This window comes from Cnephaeus nilssonii (assembly GCF_951640355.1).
Source record: "Cnephaeus nilssonii genome assembly, chromosome: 17".
In the NCBI taxonomy this organism is placed as follows: Eukaryota; Metazoa; Chordata; class Mammalia; order Chiroptera; family Vespertilionidae; genus Cnephaeus; species Cnephaeus nilssonii.
In genome coordinates, this window is record NC_137088.1 from 10,217,316 (window position 1) to 10,231,573 (window position 14,258).

A 14,258-nucleotide genomic window follows, 5' to 3' on the forward strand; every position below is an offset into this window, starting at 1 on the left:
ACTTCTTCAGACGCTGCTGCGTTGGCAGCAGGTTTGACCTTGACCCGGGAGCTCTCACATCCTGGGGATGTCCTTGCTGCCCAGATGCCACGCCCTGTCTTCCCCGCCACCTCTCTCCAGCGCCCTCTTCCCATGCTCAGCTGGTCTGCTGCCTAGCGGATGCCCCTTGAAGAATGTGGGGCCCATCGCTTCGATAGAAGGAAAAGTGTCAGTGGCCTTAGGGTGAGTGAAGGCTGTGGAGTCTGTTGATGGCTTCCAGGACTGGGGCTTTATGTAGGAGCCAGTTAATAAACATTGTTGTCACTCAAAAAAAAACCCTAAAAATGTGGGACTGGCCTCCCCTTCTGACCACCCCCATTCCTCATACGATTCTCTGGCAGCCTGCTCCTTGGTTCCCCTCACACCTCCCCATCAATCCCACCCACTTCTATGACCCTTTTCTGCCACCAGTTTTCTCCTTACAGGGACAGGAGTGAGAGGGTAGACATGGGGGTGGGGGTGGGGGGGGCGGTGCCCAGGGCTGGTTCTGTCGCTCAGCCCTGGGGAAGGTGTGTGACCAGGTGTCAGTGGTTTTCTTAGAACTGCAGAGTACTTAACACCTCCTCGCCCTCAGCCTCAGGGTACAGCTGCCAGTTCTGGGGCAATGGGCAAAGTCCCACCTACTATCCTGTTATGCACAGAGTTGAATATAGAGCAGAGCACAGTGAGCCTACTGTGCTCCTTAATCGGTACATTAGACTTCTATCACTGCACCTAAGGTCGCATCCGCCCCATGTCTGGGCAGTGATTTAAAAAAAACAACAAACCCAAAATGCAAGAGCAGACATTTCCGGGGAGTTAAGGGGTTTCCACCTTGTCTAAACCAAGGGGTGAGGTGGACAGTCCGCACGTGCCTAGGTGGCTTGATGGTTTAACAGGGCATCGGGGATGTGGTGCGTGGGCTAGAGGATGGGGTTATCCTGGGAAGGTTCTAGAGCAGTGGTCAGCAAACTGCGGCTCACGAGCCACATGCGGCTCTTTGGCCCCTTGAGTGTGGCTCTTCCACAAAATACCACGGCCTGGGCGAGTCTATTTTGAAGAAGTGGCGTTAGAAGAAGTTTAAGTTTAAAAAATTTGGCTCTCCAAAGAAATTTCAATCGTTGTACTGTTGATATTTGGCTCTGTTGACTAATGAGTTTGCCGACCACTGGGCTAGAGACAGCGGGAATAGAGGACGGCATGGTGACCTCCCAACTACGCTTCAGGACGGGTGTCTGAGACAGAGGGTAAAAGGCAGTGGGAGTCACAGGACGCCAGCATCATTGCTGAGGCACATGGGTGACAAAGTGTGGCCCTGGCCGGGGATGAGGGGGTGTCTGTACGTATTGGGGGGAGGAGGGGTTCTCCCTTTTTCTTCGAGGGCCACAGGGACTCTGGCTCTCCTGGTGAAGGTGGCTTCGGGGACCCCGGGAGCGTCTTCCTTGGTGGGGAGATCAGAGACTGACAGCAACATCAAAACAAGCTGTCCACACCCGTGACCAGTGGAAACGCCCAGCTGTCTAATCACAGGGCTCTGTTGGACAAAAGAAGCCGACAGGAAGGACGCCAGAGTCTAGTTACAGGAGGTTAAAGGACAGGCACATCGAATCCCTGACGACAGAAGTCAGAGTGCCCTGGTCTCCGGGCAGGGCACAAGGGCGCCTTCGGGGTGACAGGGCCATTCCGGGTCATCTCGACCCGGGTGGTGGTTGCATGGTGCCTCTCCAAGCTGTCCACCTAGGGCTAGTGTGCTAGGCCGCATGGAAGCTCCACCCCAATACAAATAACAGTTGAAGAACAATACGAGACATTTAATAATGTGAGCAAATGCCTACCAAGTCGTCTTCAGTCTGATAAGAAAAAGAGCAGCCCCCGGAACTGGTATACATGGGAGGGCAATTAACCAAAAAGCACACGTAAGCAAAGGTCTGGATTAAAACACATCGTATGTTGAGAGGGACTGTTTTGAGATTGTGAGAATATGCCTAATTTCCCCCCACTTTCTATTTTTCTGTTTTTCCCAACTTCATACCATGAGCACATGTTGGCTTTATAATTAGGCATTTGTTTAAAAAACTAAAGGATGCGTTCGCTGTTTTTACAGCCGGTCTCAGTGTTGACTGACATTGACTACAGTCCATTCGAGCCCCAGGTATGTTCATGTGAGCTCCTGTGTGGCAGGTTTGAGCTGCCTGTGCTCAAGCAGGTGGCCCTTCTAACCCCAGGAGAAGACCATCCGATGTTCTCCCCAACCTGTGGGCGATGCTCTGAGTACATGGTCCAGAGAGGGCCAGGGTACGGAGCGTGAAGCAACCCTTGGAACTTGGGGGCAATGACCAGATGTAGAGCAGCTGTTTAAGGCCTGGGCTGAGACACCCTCCAATACGGACATTGAGGAGGTCTGAATGCCACGCCTCTGAGGACGGGAGCCCTGGAGAGTGGGAGGGACCGAGTGAAAAGGGAAGCAGAGACCGGGAAGCGAAGGCACAGGACACACTGCTCATTTGTTGTCCTTGTTGTATCCAGAACAGCGTTTCATTGAGGAAATGCTGAAGAAGTTCCTTCCCACTGGTTCTCACTCCCTGGTGCATCCTTGGGATGGACCCTATCGCGGGAGCTGACCTGAACTCACCTCTGGACCCAGAAGTGAGAAGGGGCCCTGGCTGGTTTGGCTCAATGGATAGAGCATCGGCCTGCAGACTCAAGGGTCCCAGGTTCGATTCCAGCCAAGGGATCCGATTCCAGCCAAGGGATCCGTACCTTGGTTGCGGGCACATCCCCAGTAGGGAGTGTGCAGGAGGCAGCTGATCGATGTTTCTCTCTCATCGATGTTTCTAACTCTCTATCCCTCTCCTTTCCTCTCTGTAAAAAAAATCAATAAAATATATATTTTTTTAAAAAGAAGTGAGAGGGGGTCAGGCACCCTGCTAAGCTGTGGTTCCTTGTCTCCGCCTTATTCCCATCTAATGTGTATTTTCCAAACCAACCTGGCCAGGAGTCATTCACTATTTAAGTGGGGAGCTGCCTTCCGGACCCCCAGGCCTAAGCCATCACTGGACAGATGAGGAAGTGGAAGCCCAGAGAGGAAGTGTCTTGGCCGAGAGCACAGGGTGAGTGGGCACCACCGTGTGGGCGAGGGAGCCTGCTCCTTGCTCCACACTGCCCTCTGGTGGTGAGCACGCCGTCAGGGACTCAGCCACCCCAGGGCAAAGCCCCAGCTCCACGTGGGAAAGTCCGAAACAACCACTGTCTCCTACAGAAACGTAAGGTTTGTCCAGCAGCATCTGAGAGTCCCTCACCATGTCTTACCGGAAACACCAGAACCAAAGCCGCACCTGCTTTCTGTGCCATTTTACATCCGTGTATTTGCTCCCGGTTTTGTGAACTCTTTCTAAAGCACGCTTCATAGTTCACTGCTTAACTAACCCACAGAGGACAGGCATCTGCAAAAGCATCTACTATACACTCGTCACATCATTTGATACCCCACCCCACCCTGCGCCGGCACAGAATAAGCACAATATAAGGAATAGACATTAACATAATTTTCCTAAGCCAGTGATGGCGAACCTATGACACGCGTGTCAGCACTGACACGCGTAGCCATTTCTGATGACACGCGGCCACTGAGGCGGCCGCATGGCGAGGATGAAACATTTGCTGCTCCTGAGGATGAAACATTTGCAAAATAATGTTTTTTCCTCAAAGTGACACACTACCCGAGTTATGCTCAGTTTTTTGGCGAAGTTTGACACACCAAGCTCAAAAGGTTGCCCATCACTGTCCTAAGCCCTGCTGACAAAACGACAGGCCGCCTAGAATTTTCCCTCCCTTTTTTAATTCGCGTCCTCCACCCCGCCCCTTTGGCAGCCGGTAGCTCCTTCTCTGTGTCAGTGGGTCTGTGTATCACTCGATCTTGACCACAGACCTAACGAGTAGGTTTGTGTGTTGGATGTGTTGCCCCATTTCCCAGATAAGGAAACTGAGGCCTGGAGCGTTTCCGTAACTTGCTCAGGTCACATAGTAAATAGCGACGCTGGGGCTGAAATCCAGCAACAGGACTGCAGGGTGCGGTTCCGAGTCGTTGCCTCTTGAATGACACACAGGACGAACGGGGACATTTTCTTTATGGCTCCCTGTCCTGGTTAGGGTGACCAGGCTCTGTGGTCACACAAACATATGTGCCCTCGTGTGGCGGTTCTGGATTGCGGGGCTATCCCTGTGCTTTCCTGCTTCCCCTGGTCTCCAGGCACCAGGCGTCAGCTTCATTCTTTCAGCTTCTCATTTGCTGATACTAAGCAGCTCTATACAAGGACCCCAGGGAGCCATTTATCTATCTATCTATCTATCTATCTATCTATCTATCTATCATCTATCTATCTATCATCTATCTACCTACCTTTATTGATTTCAGAGAGGAAGGAAGAGGGAGAGATAGATAGAAACATCAATGATGAGAGAGAATCATCGATTGGCTGCCTCCTGCACACCCCGCCATTGGGGATCGAGCCCGCAACCCGGCATGACTGGGAATCGAACCGTAATCTCCTGGTTCATAGGTCGATGCTCAATCACTGAGTCAAGCCAGGCAGGCAACAACTGAGGTTTTTAGCTAAGTCACCCACCACCAAGAAAGCTTGATGTGACTGCCTAGTCTTGTCATCTAGTCCTGAATTCGACCCTGTTCTTCTGGCATTTGTTGCCCATTTCATGTTGAAAAGTTCTCACAACTCCAGACAGACCGTATCCTGGGAGTGGGAACTCTGCCGCCGCTATACCTGGCACGGTGCCCACACCCACCAATGCCCGCGGGGCTGGAGGGCTGCCAAGCAGTGAAGAGGGAGAGTGAAAACTCTGTACTGACGAGCCCCACCAGATTCCCGAGAGAAAGGCGGGCAGCGTGGTTCGCTCGCAGGTGAGCCTGCAGTTCAAATGCTTTAGGTAACCAGTTGTTTGAGTTTACAGAGAAAAATCGTGTAGGGTGCTGAGTGAATGTGTCAGTTGCCGTAGGCAGGCGGTGGGGAGAAGGATGGGTAAAGGGGAGCACGGGGTTACTACGAAGGATTCCCCTCTCAATTTCAAGTCCTTTTGAGTTGGCTTCATGGACAACAAACAGGAAGAGGATGGGGATCTCTGGGCCTTTGGGCCTCACGCTGATCAGCCCTGAGGCCTTGCACACATCATTTGCCCCTTGGACAGCAGGGGTTTTTGGTTTTGTTTTTCCAGAAAGCGAGGGCTTTTCACTAGATACGTGTGAATACTCTAGTTCCGAGATCCTCCCGTTCTTTCTGCTTCCTAACAGCCTCTGTGTAGCTGGATGAGCAGAGAACCTAAAGAAAATAGTGTAACTAGGGAAGCCCACGTGACAGGCCCGAAATCTACTCTCCAGCCTATTTAAAGCTCAATTAAAAAAGGAAAAGAAAAAGGAGAACTGTTTACTGATTTTTTTTTGCCCTGCAACATACGTATGCATCACAACTCCACCCCCCCGTTTAAGTAGAAACTGCTTAAGCTTCCTGCGCGTCTGCTGCTATATGCTTGATTTGCACAGCTCAGCTGGTCAGAAGAGCTAAGACATCCGTCCCCACCAGAAACTTCCCGGTAAGTCACCTCTCAGTCACTTTGCCTATGAGTTAGCTCGGCTTCTGTGATGAGCGCAAGCCTTTACAGGAAACCCAGAGGAGACATTAGACAAGCACCAGGTGCTCAAAGGACTATCTTAAACGATCACCTCGATGATCAGGAAAGGCTTAGAATTTAGAATGAGTTTCAGACGGTGATAACATCGAAGATACAAAACACGATTATGAATGAAAAATTCTAAAGGAAACAGTATTATTTCTTTGAAAGCCCCGACCTTTCGAAAGAAAGCTTTGTCAGAGAGGGGGTTCTTGGCAGAGTCTGGGTAGAGATTTTTCTTCTGATCAGGACAAAAGCTCCCGGCAGGATGCCCTCCGAACATGCGCCCCACCAGAAGTTGCATCTCAGTCTGGTTCTTTGGGTGTGTGTTTCCCCCCCCCCAGAAAAGAGGGAGGCTGAGAAGTGCTCAAATTAATATCATCACAAATATCAAAGTCTCCCTTTAACATATGAGTCTCACAGCACATGCTCGTGTGTGCTCCTTTTTCTGGCTCAGAACTTCAAGGGGAGATGGTCTTCCCCAGCTGCCCAGGATTAGAGAGAATTCTCAGGCCAGGAGTGGAACTTGGGTAGCTGGGGCAAGCCGGAGGGTTGCGAAGGAACTGAGCTCACCCAGGAAGGGTGGTGGCAGATGGGACATTGTCCACTTGGCCATTCCATGTGGATGTGGCGATCTCTTACTCATCGCAACTCGGGAACTATAAACACAAACTTCAGAGGAAAGGGGACAGTGGTCTGGATGTTACAATTGGCCGTTGGCCTTAGGACCCTCTTGGGGACCCGGCATCTGCAAGCCCATTTTGTTCTGACCATAGAGAAAGAGGGGAACCAATGGCCCTGCCTGTTGGGTCTCTCACCAAGGAGTGAGAGACAGGATGACATGGTGGATGAGTGTAGGTTGCCTGTGTTCAGAATCAGTTGCTCCCCAGCTGTGTGTCTTTGGGTAAGTTACGCATCCTCTCTGAACTTTAATAGTCTCATCTGCAACATGGGAGCAGTAATGTGACCTGCCTCATTGGGTCACCTTGAGGATTAGTTGCCTACGTGAAGCTTAGTGGTTGGCATGAATGGTACCCTGGGAAATTTAATTATCAGAGCATGCCCAAGGTGACGCTCACGGAAGCCCGCTCCAGGTAATGGCAGCTTCGCCATAGACTGCAAGGCAGTGCTGGACTGAGGGTGCCTGACTCCGTTTCCTGAAACCGTTATTCAAGTTTTACCCACTCCACGGGGTTGTGGAACCACCAGATTTTATTTGGCAACATGGTCCTTTCCTGAGTTTCCCCAACAGAGCAAGTAAGCAGCAAGCCTTCCCTTTATTTTAAGAGTTCATTCTGTGTGTGGGGGGGGGGGGGTGAGGGGGGGGGAAGGAGCTCAATTAAATGTAGAAATCTATGTATCAATTTCAGGGACCCATTCATGTGTAAAAACGTTCGCAGTCATGGTGGGCCCCTCGGTACCTTCTGGGGCTTTATCAGAGATCACTGCTTCTGTATTCACAGGGCTGAGCACGATGGAGCAAGTGTCAGCCACACCCGATTACATCGACTACAGCATGTCAGAGCCCTGCCAGAAAACCAACGTGAGGCATGTGGCCGCCGGGCTGCTGCCTCCGCTGTACTCGCTGGTATTCATCTTCGGGTTTGTGGGCAACCTGCTGGTCGTCCTCATCCTGATCAAATGCAAAAAGCTGAAGAGCATGACTGACATCTACCTGCTCAACCTGGCCATCTCCGACCTGCTCTTCCTTCTCACCATCCCCTTCTGGGCTCACTACGCAGCCGGCCAATGGGTCTTCGGGAACACCATGTGCCGGCTTCTGACGGGCCTCTATTTCATCGGCTTCTTCTCCGGCATCTTCTTCATCATCCTCTTGACCATTGATAGGTACCTGGCGATCGTCCACGCTGTGTTTGCTTTAAAAGCCAGGACGGTCACGTTTGGGGTGGTGACAAGTGGGGTCACCTGGGTGGTGGCCGTGTTCGCCTCTCTCCCAGGAATCATCTTCACCAAATCCCAACAAGAGGGTTCTCGTTGCACCTGCAGCCCTCACTACCCCACCAGCCAGTATCATTTCTGGAAGAACTTCCAGACCTTGAAGATGGTCCTCTTGGGCCTGGTCCTGCCCCTGCTGGTCATGGTCATCTGCTACTCGGGAATCCTGAAGACCCTGCTTCGGTGTCGCAACGAGAAGAAGAGGCACAAGGCTGTGAGGCTCATCTTCGTGATCATGATCGTCTACTTCCTTTTCTGGGCTCCCTACAACCTCGTCCTGCTCCTGAACACCTTCCAGGAGTTCTTCGGCCTGAACAACTGCACTAGCTCCAATCGGCTGGACCAGGCCATGCAGGTGACGGAGACCCTGGGCATGACGCACTGCTGCATCAACCCCATCATCTACGCCTTCGTCGGGGAGAAGTTCAGAAGCCACCTGTCGGCCTTCTTCCGAAAGCACATCGCCCGCCGCCTCTGCAAACGCTGCCCGATCTTCCAGGGAGAGGCCCCCGAGCGCGGGGGCTCCGTCTACACGCGCTCCACGGGGGAGCAGGACATCTCTGTTGGCTTGTGACCTGCACTCGGTTTTTAGCCCCGGGCTGGGGGTGGGGGCTGTTATTTCAGAAAGGAAGCGGCTGTCATCGAAGGCCTAAGATCCACCCATCTATTTGGCATCTGCCCTTCCATTCTAGAACCCAAACAAGTGGGTGAAATGGCCGCCTTGTCATCTGCCCTCCACGGACCTCAGCAATCGACGAATGCTCCCCTCCCTGCAAAAGTTCATTGTAAAAACTGTCCCCCGAGAATTGCTGATGCTTGAGTTTGGTTACCTGGCCAGGAACAACAAAACGAATCAAGACATAGTTTCTTGCCTGCACAAGGCAACGTACAGGTTGTAAATGTGTGTAGAACAGTCCTTGTCTCGCCGTGGGGAGGAGAGACTTGGACGTGGTCAGTTATGAAAGGCCGTCTCCTCCTGTGACCTCCCCTCCAAGGTGGGCAGTAAGTTCCCCGGGCACTCGGGACCAGGTGAGAGCCGGTGGCCTGGTGGAGCTGAGAGGAAGGGAGGGGGACCCACTGCTGGTGGAAGAGAGGAAAGCTGCGCGACTGGTTGGGAGGAAGGTGTGGGCTGGAGTGTGAGGAACCTGACAGCAGAACAGGGGCCTTGACCAGCGTTGCAGAGGTTCATCCCGTGCCCTGAGGAGGACCTGGGGAGATGAGCATTTAGGGCAGGGAGACCAGCAACCCGCAGGTCAGGGTGAGGAGGCCTCCGCTTAGGTCACGGCACAGGAAGGGATGGGGTGGCGGGGAGTATATGCACAGCATTTAGGGTAAGAGTCAGCAGAGCTCAACATGCAGACTGGAGATACCCTAAAAGAGACTTCTAGGGAGGTTTAGGTGAAAAGCAGGAGCGGGAGGTGGGAGAGGAAGGGTGGGTGTTGTGAGCTTGTATGCAGCCTGGTGCGGACAGACTCTGGCTGTCTCTCATTGATGTAGCAGTTCTCAGAGCATCCTTCCTGCCCCAGCTCAGTCACCAGGCATCTCCCGGAGGCTTTGAAGCAACAGGTGTGTGAATGCATGTGCCTGAGGCCCAGGAACACTGCCAGCTCAGATAGGCGACCTACATAGTTCATGAAAACCCAGAGCTTTATAAGCATTGAGCCAAGAGGTGAGGGAAGCCCAAATGACTAAGAGTCTGCCTGCCACACCCCGCCGCGTCTTCCCTCCCCCCACTGTCTAAGCATCGTCTTCCGGATTTAACCCTATCAATCGGCGGAGCGGAGAAGACACACACCCGTTTGGGAACAGGCTGCCCCCAGCTCTATAAGCCACAAAAAGTACAATTGACCAACCTCTGTGTTTTGGGCTGAGTGTGGGGCCTTTAGATACTCTTCAATGATGCCTCCTCCAGACAAATCCTACCCAAACACTAAGGAAGTTGCCCATTTGGAAGGGAGAACTATGGGGTTGTTTTTTTCCTCTCTGCAGTTGCTACTTTTCTTACCTAGCATATGCCTGAGAATGTTTTGAATTGAGGTAGCTAGGACCATGGTAGTAAACATTAGGTGAGGAAACATACAGGAGCGAGAATCACCCGGGAGATAAAGGTGTCAGAAAAATAGGAGGTGTTAATGATTTTTCTCAAACTCCGAAACCTGAACCTTGTGGGTTGTGGTTGTGGGCAGGAAGTGACCGAAGTGCCTGATCTTTCCCTCTTAAGGCGGTTAAGGGGGCATAAGTAGCATATGACCCCAGCCTCTGGCTTGATTCAGAAATTCTGATATCTTTGTATCTATCTACCTATCTATCATCTATCTATATCTATCTATCATCTAGAAAGATAGATAGATAGAATATAGATAGATATAGATATTGATATATAGATAGAGATATATGGTCTTTGTATGTATATAGCAAGTTACCAATTGCTTGGAAGAAAATATGTGTCTAATAAAGCCACCCTCTAAAATAATAAATTATATTCTTGTTCTTTCAGTGCAGAGTTCCTTTAGAGACTAGCACTTAAACTGTGATCGCATTTTGTAAGTAACTGGGAGAATTTCACACATGTATTGAGAATTGTGTTTTGTAAAGATAGTTTAAAAAGTTGACCTGGTACCTGGATCAAATTTTCAGAATAATTTGTATTTAAAGATGCCGCCTCCAGGGTGGAGTTTCTCAGCAACAGACCTTGGAAATCGTTCCATTTCCAATTTAATTCCATGACGCAAATAAAAGAGTTGACACGTTGCTGTTGTTGTTTTAAAAAAGCACCCCGTGAGTGTTGAAGCACTCGGCAGCTGTGTGTGTTTGCCAACGAGGGCGGTAGATAACACCATGGCCGCATGGGCCTGCAGTCCTGAGTTGAAGGCAGTGGGATGCGGGAGGAGGAGGTTGGTTGCTGTAAAGGTTGCTTTTCGTTCATTTACAATCTCTCTCAAGCACCTGGCTGTGGTGATGGCAAGGATGGTGCGCCAGGTAGAGGTGACCTCTGCGCACATTCACGGTTGGGAACATGCTGGTGTCCAGGTTTGCAGCCTGCTGTGCTGTCACCTTCCAGCAGGTGGCAGCAGAGCCAGCAGCCATCCTACTTGGGCGCGGGTGAACCGCGCAGAAGACAAGGACAGCTGGAGCTGGCTCTTAAGACAACTTCTCCCAAACAGCATTGAAGGGCCGCCTTCCATCTCCTAGGCCTAGAGGAGGCATGAGCCCAGGAAGGCCGGCAGGGGGCTGAAGTTAGCGTAGAGGGACGGGGTCAGGGACAAGGGGGACCTGTCCCAGACGACAAAGGCAGCTGTTTGGGCAGGTTGGAAGGTGTTAACTTTTAGGGCCGATATACATCACTTCTTATCTCCTTTCCATCTTAATAAGGGACTCCAGAATGAACATGAAGAAGTAGCTGCCGGGGGTGTCTGCAGCATTACCAGGGCCCGCCCCCATGAGCTCCTTCCGCCCATTTTCTCACTTCTCCTTGGCCTGGACTCTCCACTGCCCACTCTTCTCGGGAGTTCTGACTCCATTCACCATCCCCTGGGGGAAGGGACCCTGCTCCCCCACCCAGGGGCCCCTGCCAAGGAGGGCACTGCGTACATGTCGTGCATAAAGTCCGGGGAGGAATAAGGTACAAATTCATAAATTGCAATTCTGTTTACATTTGTATTCCAAGGGTTCTCAAGTTTAAACAGCTCTAACTTAAAATGCACTGGCATTTCCACTGCTACGATTACATTTACAAGTCATTTATTTTCTACCGGAGGGAACAACAGACTCCCAAACATGAACATCAACTTCCAAGGGGTAACCTTTCTGATGAAGGTATTCGACTTGCCACCAGCTTCCCCAGAGGCTAGAAGTGAAGATGAAAGCGGAGCATATCCTGGGCTATTTAACTGCCCTCCCTACTAGTCTAACCCAGTGGTCAGCAAACTGCGGTTCGCGAGCCACATGCAGCTCTTTGGCCCCTTGAGTGTGGCTCTTCCACAAAATACCACAGCCTGGGCGAGTCTATTTTGAAGAAGTGGCGTTAGAAGAAGTTTAAGTTTAAAAAATTTGGCTCTCAAAAGAAATTTCAATCGTTGTACTGTTGATATTTGGCTCTGTTGACTAATGAGTTTGCCGACCACTGGTCTAACCTGTGGGCTTACAGTGGCAATGCACGAGCTTCCCTAACCATCCTGGCCAGGGGGGCTGGGGGGGGGGGGGGGGAGGGGGACAGAAAAGGCAAAACCGAAACGCATTTCCATAGCTCCTTCACATTTGAATAAAATCCACGGCAGAAATCTTGCTTGTATTTTTCCGAAACATCGCCAAACGTTAATACGTTAAGTTATATAGGTCATAATTGTGCCAGATTTTCCTTCATCATTTCCTTCAAGCACTTTTACAACTCTTATTTACGTTTGGCTCCATCTTCTTACTCTTTAATTTGATTATAAGTTCTGTGTCATTGCAATTCTGTCATGTTTCAGGAATTTATTTTTGCTTCTTTTTCTGAAGGTGGTAACTAGGTTCGTTAAGTGTATGTGTAGAAAGAAGTCTTTTTCAAACGTGATTCAATGGAAAGGCCTTCATTAAGAACGCCGTGCTATACTGCCCCCTTGTGGCCATTTTAGCAATCAACAAGGGCATCCCCCCACCACCTGGGCCACAGAGAATGAAGATGGAGCCTTTTTCCTTCCCTTCAGCGGTTCAAAGCTTGTCTGCTGGCACTCTTGTTTCTGAAGAACAAGAGGAGTGTGGATGGAGGACGCAGGTTGATGCCTGCGGTGAGATAAAAGTCCCAACTGCCCCTGCCAATCTCTGCAGACCTCTGAACTCACGATCTTGCAACAAGGTCCAAAAATGTCTTGTGACAAAGCTTTCTCATAGCCCATAAAACGCCACGAGCCCCTCCCACATTTCTCTTGCAGGTACCAAGTGTTTGTAGGTGGGTTTCTTTTACATCCACACCCTCCTGTCTCCCTTATTGATATCACCTCAATTTGATCACTTACGGTGTCATAGAATTTGAAACCAGAAAGGTTGCGAAGATCAGCCAGTCCAACCCCCTCACTTTAGAGAGGAAGAGCCGAGCCCACCCCCAGCCCCAGAGATTCTGACATAGCAGATCTGGGCCGGCCAGCGCAGTGGTGTGTTTTCAGTCATGGTGCTTCCCCAACGCGCATGGGCAGCCAGCAGGAAGCCACTGAGTAGGGCGGGTGGGAGCAGGGGAGGTGGGTCTGGGATTCAGGGGGGCCAAGTGCTTAATCAAGGCTGCACATGGTAGTCACCTGGGGAGTTTTACAAATAGTGACAGCTGACTCCACCCCCAGGGATTCTGATTGGAGGGGTCTACAATGCGGCCTGTGGTTTTTTGACTTTTAGAAGTTCCTGATGATTCTAAGTATGGCCAAGTTTGAAAACCTCTGCCTAAAGCCTGTCCTGTTGAGCATGCTGGAGCCAGGGCTGCGGTCCCAGAAAGACACCCCCAGCCCCCGCCCCCATGGCTGCAAGTGGGGGACACAAAGACCAGGGAGAGTCTGGATTCGGCTCCAGGTTTTCATAACAGAACATTAGCACTGTCTTCAGCAAGCTGGTTTTTAAAGCATAGGAACCTAGACTTAAGTGGCAACATAAAACATCTACAGGAGGCCCTGAGTATTCCGCGGCCATTGCTGGTTTGGGATTATGCTTTGACTCATCCCTTCCAAGTGAAAAGTGAGTAAAAGTGGCACCAATGCTGAGCTTGCAGCTTCAACTTCCAGAGAGACTGTCTCTCGTGCAGAAAGGGGGCTGCTGTGTGAGATGTTCCACAGGTGAGAACAGATTGCACTTATGTTGGTGAAAGAACTCCCCCCGCCCTCCCTCCTGGGGACCATTCCTTTAACTCTCCAGTAACACATTATCCCTACAGAGCTGCAAAACTCCGAAGTCCGTGTCAGCCTGGAGAAGGCAATGATAATTCTGCAGTTAACTTTTCACTTACAGTTGATATGCAATATTATATGAGTTTCGGGTATACAACAGAGAGGGTTCGACATTTAAATAACGTATGAGTTGATCCTGCTTCTAAGTCCAGTACCCCTCTGAGACCACACATGGTTGTTACAATATTATTGATTATATTCCCTAAGTTGTATTTTATATCCCCTTGACTATTTTGTAACTGCCAATTTGTACTTCTTAATCCCTTGCCCTTTTTCACCCAGCCCTCCAACCCCCCTGAATGGATAAAGAAGTGATATGGAATATTACTCAGCCATTAAAAAGAATGAAGTCTTACCGTTTGTGACAACATGGGTGGATGTAGAGGGCATTGAGCTAAGTGAAGTAGGTTGGAAAGAGAAAGACAAATCCTATATAATAAAAGCCTAATATGCAAATTGACCAAACAGCAGAACAACCGGTGGAACGACCGGTCTCTATGATGTGCACTGACCACCAGGGGGCAGACGCTCAATGTAGGAGCTGCCCCCAGCCCACAGGCCCCACGTCAGCCAAGGTGGGTGCCAGTGGGGGGGCCCCAATCACCCCGCCAGTTGCCCCACAAATTGGCCAGCCAGGCCTAGGGGCCCTCCCCGTGCATGAATTTCATGCACCAGGCCTCTAATACCATATAATTTCAC

General features: G+C 50.8%; 1 protein-coding gene across 1 annotated transcript; it reads left to right on the forward strand.

Moving 5' to 3' along the window:
- Positions 1-7,179: 7,179 nt before the first annotated feature.
- Positions 7,180-9,098, forward strand: LOC307113202 (C-C chemokine receptor type 5). Its single transcript, XM_079794628.1, has one exon. The coding sequence runs from the start codon at positions 7,214-7,216 to the stop codon at positions 8,225-8,227; it is 1,014 nt and encodes a 337-aa protein (XP_079650754.1). The 5' UTR covers positions 7,180-7,213; the 3' UTR covers positions 8,228-9,098.
- The last annotated feature ends 5,160 nt before the right edge of the window (positions 9,099-14,258 follow it).

Excerpts from the sequence above, each read along its gene's own strand:
- LOC307113202 (XM_079794628.1), top strand. The coding sequence starts at position 7,214 with ATGTCAGAGCCCTGCCAGAAAACCAACGTGAGGCATGTGGCCGCCGGG.